This window comes from Mytilus edulis, chromosome 7, assembly GCF_963676685.1.
Source record: "Mytilus edulis chromosome 7, xbMytEdul2.2, whole genome shotgun sequence".
Classification (NCBI taxonomy): Eukaryota; Metazoa; Mollusca; class Bivalvia; order Mytilida; family Mytilidae; genus Mytilus; species Mytilus edulis.
This window is the reverse complement of record NC_092350.1, coordinates 35,139,245-35,147,513: the sequence shown is the minus strand read 5'-3', so window position 1 is coordinate 35,147,513 and position 8,269 is coordinate 35,139,245. Positions and strand designations below refer to the sequence as shown.

The 8,269-nt window shown below is 30.0% G+C and overlaps 1 protein-coding gene across 1 annotated transcript; it reads right to left on the bottom strand.

Moving 5' to 3' along the window:
* Positions 1-7,757, bottom strand: LOC139481333 (uncharacterized). The gene is made up of 4 exons (XM_071264576.1): positions 7,506-7,757; positions 4,852-4,990; positions 3,825-3,959; positions 1-1,628 (listed from the first exon to the last, which is right to left on the bottom strand). Exons 1-4 carry the CDS (start codon positions 7,567-7,569, stop codon positions 1,355-1,357), a joined length of 612 nt encoding a protein of 203 aa, XP_071120677.1. The 5' UTR covers positions 7,570-7,757; the 3' UTR covers positions 1-1,354.
* Between the last annotated feature and the right edge of the window lie 512 nt (positions 7,758-8,269).

Genomic DNA, 8,269 nt, shown 5'->3' with positions numbered 1-8,269 from the left:
ACTACACATATTGGTAACTATTGCATTAATGATGCCTTTTACCATATACTCAATTTCAGCAGATTATTTGTCGTTTTCAACACGCTTTTATTATTTTCAATATAATGCAATTGCTTGCGACTGTCATACAAGTGAAAGGTTTAGCTAGCTATACAACCAGGTTTAATCCACCAATTTCTTTATTAGCAAATGTCTGTACCAAGTCAGGAATATGACCGTTGTTTTCTAATCGTTTGCTGTGTTTTCAGCATTTGATAAGGGACTTTCCAAATTGAAATTTCCTGGAAGTTTAGTATTTTTGTTATTTAAGTTTTTTTAATTTAATTTTCTTGTCAAGTTATGTACATATATCTGGATCTGCAATTTATAAATAAAATACACAGAGAATGCCATATGGCTTTTACAATGTGTTGGTATGCATTGTTTTATAACTTTATAGGTAGATGTTTATGTGACATGACGTTTACAGATTTATAGGTTTGATGAAGCCTTTGCAACAGTGACTGGTATCGATTACGTGACGTCATACATATTCAAGGTGTGATAAAACCTTTGCAACCGTGACTGATATCAATATCATCACAGAAAGCTGATACCACACGATTGCCGTTGACCGTATTACACATACATTTCATCTCTATTTACTTCTAAGTGAATAATATATTTTGTTTCTGTATTTTACCATGAGATTAGTGGGCAATTAATGACAGTACTGTCCCCTGTAATGGTGTGCAATTTAATAATATTAACCAGCTTATAATGCCTATATGAGGTTTATTTACATCTATTAAAGAAGCTTTCATTAAAGCCGGCTTGAACTTTCAAATAGCTCTTGTTCCATGTTTTAAAGTTATAGTGTGACTACAAGTTAAATAAAGCAGCTCACGCGGACTTTAAAACGTTAATTTTTTTTAAATACGAAGGCTTTTTACCTCAGGAATAGATAACCTTAGCTGTATTTGGCAAAACATTAAGGAATGTTTGGTCCTCAATGTTCTTGAACGTCGCACTTAGTTTGGCCGTTTAAAATATTTAACTTATTCGAGCGTCACTGATAAGTCTTTTATAGACTTAAGACGTGTCTTGCGCAAATATAATTTTTCAATCCTTGAATCTATCATGAGGTTATGTCCCTTTCTTTATTTTACTGTTAAATCCTTGTATTTGGTGTCTTGATTGATTGACGGTTGGTAGCTTAACGTCAAGTAGCAATTTTGTGTCTTGAGATTATGCATTATATCCTTTCTTTTCGATGCAGAATATAATATAGATGAAAGATGGATATGGAATACTGTAAAATGTAAACAAAACGAATGCAATGTTCTGACTTTCGGCAATGACATTACTTTTAAACTTAAGTTCTGTTTTTATTTTGAACTTCCATTTTACTATGTTGGTTTAACGAGGCTGCTTCCATATACGATACATGTGGGCTTCCGTCATTTTCTGTTGATGACATTCCGTTCGCTGGTTCAATTTCAAAATCAGATTGCGAATCAGACCAACAAGAGTCATCGTCTTCATTTAAATGGGGTTTGTTTTTTATACCAGTTCTTGTATAAGTAGTAGAATCTTTTCTGTTGGACCTTTCAGTGGTAGTTGTTCCATCACTTTGTCTTTTATTTGCTCTGAAAGTATAATTAAAATATTTGTATTTAGCTTAAAACCAAATTATAGAAAATTGGATTAACACGAGAGTTTAGTCTCAGTAAATACCTGGAATAAAAAAAAGAGACACATAAAACCCATCGCATCCTTTATTAGCTTCAATTCTTATAACTATTTCAACGATGAATTTTAACTTTTTCCTTGTAGAAAACAAACCAAACAATCCAATCCTAATGTATGACAATCAAATAACAAGATTAGAGGACAATAAAACATAGTTTAGTTTAAGCATATTTTATCGTTCAAAATGGACAAATGGAATAAAACATAGCAAGCCAGACACGATGTTCTTCTATATTTTGGGTCAATTAAAAATAATATCTATAATTTTAAGAAAACTGATAAAACACTTGTTTGAAACGTCGCACGCTACTGGTGTTACTTTGGTGAAATCACGGACAAGACACATTCATCTTGTTAATTTTTAAACATAAACAATGATATAATAAAGTGTTGTATATCATTTTAAAGCTTTTAAACTCTTCTTTCAGATTATTGCAATTTTGTATATGTAACAGACCATTTTCATTAATTAAAACTCAATAAAACCTTTATTTTGCAATATGATTTCCTTGTCCCGCGTTACACTTTTAGTTTTGTGAAATTCTGAATACCGTAAAAACATATATTTTTTTTTACCAAACGATATAAGAGTTTGTCTAGAACAAGCAATTTATAAATGGGCGATGACGTAATGTCGATTTTTCTCTCTCAAAAAGACGGAAATATAAGAAAAAGGGATCAAGATAATACAATTATGTGTCTCATGCACGAAAGGTTGCCGTAATTTTTTAAAAATTGTCGCTACATAAAAAAAATTATAATGGATAAAAGTACAAACATTTATCTCTATTTTGATATTAAATTCCCGTAAATTAAATCTAATATACAAGATATCAGATAAAACTAAAATGTCCGATACAATGTCCCCACATACGATTTTGACGTTATTTAATAAAATATGCTTCTAACGTTCTCTCTAATTGTCATGATTGCGGTTTTCACAGATGATTTGGAATACGGCTATTTTATTTTGTTGCTTAATAAGAAAACTTTAAAATTAATGTTTTATTTTGAAGCTCTACCGATTCACAAAGAAGGGGAGGGGAGAGAGAATTCCTCGCGGAACTGAAGTGTTTTCCGGACTATAATAGTCGGACCCGCTATAATACAAATTAATAGAAAAAAAACCAGCTATAATAATTGTTCCCGCTAATTCCCTTGCATATATTTGTGTGCAGAACTGCCATGCTAGATATGCCGTAGTCCTTTTGCCTTGACAGTCTGGAGTGCAAAAATGAATGCATTTGCAGTGCATAGTTTATCCATAAAAAAAAGAAATCGATTGCCCTTATAATTAAAATGTATATAATTAAATGGTTCAATTCAAGTTACTTTTTTATTATTAATTTGTTAATAAAACTAAAGCTTATCATCTTTTATCTAAGAAAAAAAATCCTTTCTTAGGAAAAAAAATCAATCCTTTAAAATTTATGTAAAAAGCCATCTGAACAACATGCATTCCAACGTTTTTATTTTGTCTTACGTCTTTGAGTGTGTAACGTTAGGTGACACCAGTATCGTGCGACGTTTCTAAATAAAAACGAAAATTTCAATTTTCAGTCTATACCGTAAGGTTATATATTTGAATACGAAGACGGAGAGCTTAAACAAAAATAGAACTTTTTAGGATCTCCAACATTTAGTTCGCAAATTGTACATTTTTTGCCAATTTTGTCAAAGGAGGATTTTTCATTACGGCCATCGTCGCCAATCTCGAGTTATCATTATTGTTGCAAATTCATGCTTCATAATGTACAGGTGATTACTTCAAAAGTATTTCGATAACGCCAGTATTATCGAATCAGTTATCTTGTATTGACCGGAACTGTGACGGCCATTATGGATGAGCAAAATATGAGAAGTAGCATAATATATAACGAAAGTTCAATGTTTTGCTACAATTACTCCTGTTTTTTTTGTGAATCAGATTGAACTACAATTGATTTTGTTTTAACAAAATATTAACAAAAAGTGACGACGCTGATTAACATATTGAAAATTTGTAAAAAGGTAACGAAACAAGTTGAGACTTCAAAATATGAAACCATTATATATATATTACTGACTACGCTAAAATAATAGACTTGATTTACCTCACAAGTGACAGTATGCTGTCTTTCAATGTAGGTCTAGTGAAAATTTCGACATCTTTCTTCAAATACATGTAGATGATGAATATAATCATGATGAAGAATGCCACTACTCCCCATAATTGGAATTGTTCCCGTCTGAAACAAATATATTATGATTGCAAAACATAGAAGTAGGTGGTAACATTTTCTATTCATTAAAAATATAAATTCTGCTGCAGACTTGCAAATATCGAATAAAGTAAGCTTTTAACGAACAGAAAATTTATATGCATAAAGTCGCCATGTTTCCATAATCTTTTTATTTGAAAAGTTCCATGAAACATATTGTCAAGGTCATAAATCAATAATAACGTTGGATTTGACTTACGAATCTAAAAAGTGGAACTGAAGTATAAACATTGTATACATATACTAATAAAATTATAGATAACTTACGTGGAATGTAATGTGTTTTAAACTGTGATAAACAACAGATAAGAGTAAAACAATGAGGACCTATCGAAACGCAAATCACTAAACACTATTATGAGGAAAGCAAAGTCTCATCAATTATATAATTTTTCCAAAAACTAAGGATTTTCTTATCCCAGGCATAGATTACCTTAGCCGTATTTGGCACAACTTTTTGAAATTTTGGATCCTCAATGCTCTTCAACTTTGTACTTGTTTGGCTTTATAAATATTTTGATTTGAGCGTCACTGATGAGTCTTATGTAGACGAAACGCGCGTTTGGCGTACTAAATTATAATCCTGGTACCTTTGATAACTATATATAACTATTTTGATCTGAGCGTCACTGATGAGTCTTATGTAGACGAAACGCGCGTCTGCCGTATTAAATTATAATCCTGGTACCTTTGATAACTATTTGCATGTCTATTGAGTGTATTTTTGTACGTTTTAGTACTGTTTATTAATTATTAATTCATAGTATTTACTCAAACAAATTCAGTTACAGTCAACGATGACGAAAACTATTCAATTATAATGATTAGATTGAACATACATATCAATACATATACTTACAATGTTGTATCTCTTGCTGGTTCACAACAGGTAAATTTGTGGTCCTTTTCACAACATTCAGACTTTGTTTGGTCATTGCATTTATAGATATTACCCTCACGCCATCCAATGTCGTCATTTTTCAAACAGTCCTTTGCATCTAAGCAAAAATAATTATATATTTGTTAATATGACAACACATTGAATTGAATCTGGTAAAGCTTTGCTCAAGACATATTTTTGTGTATCAAAGAACAAACAAAATCAATCAATTGATGAATAAAAGAGAGAAGTTTTTTGAAATTTTTAGTTATTTACATAAAGCTTATTTGAAATTGAATCATTATAATAAGCAAAGTCATACAGAAAAAACCAACTCACTCAAATAATCACCATCTCAAAAATTGTGTGAAATAGGGAGAGTTTCTTCAAGGCAGATATGGAAAAAAACCTCAAATATAATATATATAGGAGGATGTGGTATGAGTGCCAATGAGACAACTCTTCATCCAAGTCACCATTTATAAAAGTAAACCATTATAGGTTAATCTTAAGAGATCTTGTTATACAATTTAACATGTTTAACTAGCTATAAAACCAGGTTAAATCAACCATTTTCTAAATAAGGAAATGCCTGTATCAATTCAGGAATATGACAGTTATTTTCAATTAGTTAGATGGGTTTGAACTTTCCATTTTTCTATTTTCCAATGGAATTTACGGTTTGAATTTCCCTTGTAGCTCGGTAACTTTGTTTTCTTTCTTTTTGAATATCGGAATTATCAAGAGCAAAATTAACAATACCAAAACATAAAAAAATCAGTGTCTTCAACTTTTATCTGACGGTATACGTACTCGTATTTATATTTAAACTTTGATTTTTTTTCTGCCACATTTACTCAAGGTTATTTTGCATTTTGTAAGCTGCTTATCATATTAAATTTTCAAAAAGCTTTTCTTAAATGGCCATTGAAAGCCAAATATATATAGCAATTTGTAATAGTCGGACTCGCAAACAATATGGTTTTTCCTCGTCCTTTGTCATTACATATGTTGAAATTCAAGATTAAAGATAGAACTCTATGTTAAAAGTAAAATAATAGAAGTGGAATTAACTCTCATACTGGTAAAAGTCTACTAGATTTAATGACAATTCTTAAAACAGTAATTATCAACACCCCAAGAAAAAAAATCTGTATTTTTTATCGATATATTTAGAGAATATAGCAAAATAAATGAATTTAAAATATATCACTATTGACTCTTTGTATAACACGATGTGATGTTTTTTTGGTAAACTAGGGGTTTTAATTAATAAACATCATAAAATCAGTTTTGCTATCATTTTAAAAAAGATTATAGCATGATTTATTTCACGTAATCAAAATGTCAGAAAAGTTTTTACGGGTATTTGCTTCAACTGAGATCTTAATATAAATTTTATCTAATGGATTATTTTGCATGATGTATTGTAGAGAAGCATAACGGCGAAAACTTCATTTATTAAGCAAATATTGATATTTCATCATTCCTGCAGCAGGTAAATTTGAGCAAACTAAAAAAAATAAAAAAAATTGTAAAGATCTTAAAGCTGACTGTTTTAAATCAAAGTTCCGTGTCAATTGTGAAACGTTAATTAGGCGTGATACTCGAATGTCCTCATGAAATGAACATCAAAAACGTTAATACATGTCTACTAACATATGACATTTATTTTAATGTGTATCCTGTGTCTCATTTTTTATAGCTAAGTCAACACATTATGTAGAAATGATATTACGCCGTTCTTTGACCGATATGTTTAATTAAACGCCTCTATTTTATCTTTTTAAAATTTTATCTCATATTTGATGAGTTTTGAATATAAAACAAATGAAAAACGTAACTCTTGCTTACTTGTTTCATTAGAATAATAAACGATTAAACATCAGCTTCGAACAAGATTACAGGTGGTCGTTATTTTAAAGATACCAAAATCACTGGGATCAATCACGTAGTTAAAAATTAGAGAATTTTACAAACAAAACAATAAACAGAAAACAATTATTTAAGTAAATACATAAAAAAAACCAGTACAAAATAAGGCACTTCTAATGACTTTGTAGACACATAATTCAATTGCAACCATCTGAGCGTACATAATTTGCACAGTCAAAAACATTTAATGTTTATTCAGCACGAAAACAAATAGATAATGGAAAGTTCCACAGAAATGGCAAAATCAAAAGCACAAACACACCACACTAGTGAATAACATCTGTCATATTCCTGACTTGATACAGTTATTTCCGTTTGTTGAAAATGGTGATTGAATCTGGTTTTATAGCTTGCTAAATCTCTCACTTGTATGACAGTCCGGTATTGTTATTCTATTCAATATATTCAGCATTCTGATCAAATGTGAAACTGATCTGTTTGGATAATTTGAAAGAAGGGAAAAAGAGATTGTGAGAGATAGAATGTCGGCTGGAAAATGAGACAAATATACATTTAATATAATATTTAAAAAATATTTATGATAACTTGATCTCATACTAAACATACATAAATTTAATTGGTGAACTGCATAACAAGAAATTGCGTATATAGAATAAATTTGATTACATTTTTGAAACACATTAAAATGACTCTTTTTATTTCCTTTCATTTTATAAAGTTAAGATGATTTAACTTACCGATGATGAATTCTAAAAAGGATACCAGAAACACTTTAAGCCATGATACAGTAGTAGCGTCCATTCTAAACACCTTCAAGATTTTATGAAATTATTGATTCTATCGCAGGCAATACATTGTCAACATAATGTAAGCTGTCACAATTAAGTCATGTTGATTCCGTCGCCATTTGTACATTTACCTGAAATCTAAATGGAAATAATGGTTTAATATAATAGAGTATAAAATTGTCAACCAACTTCAAGGAAACACTTCCGGTAAGCCGAGAAATTCTTAATTATGGGTAAAAACGGGGATTCGATGTTCATTGTTGTTAGGTATTAAGAATCGATATTAATGTAAATTCAATTCATGGATAAACAATTCCACTAAAGAAAACAAATTGACAAATCCTAAAACGGAAAAAAAAGAATTTCAAAATGACTTTCCTCTTTAAATCAAAAATACAAAATTAATAAAAAATGTCAAATCATACAAATACTACATATCAATGTTAATATAGCTTTTAATAGCTTTAACATAACAGTTGTTTCCATTCGTGTGATGTGTTTGATCTTTTGATTTTGCTTTTTGATTAGGGACTTTCTTTTGCGAAGTATCCTCGGAGTTCAGTATTTTTGTGACTTTACTTTTTTGTAGTTAAAGAAAGTGCTTAATCAATGATTCAATAACAAATTTGCACTAAGAAATCATACAGTATCGTGCATTTCGTTAATTAACAAGTTGCAACTGTCAAGCTTGTCAACACCGTATACGTCAATAT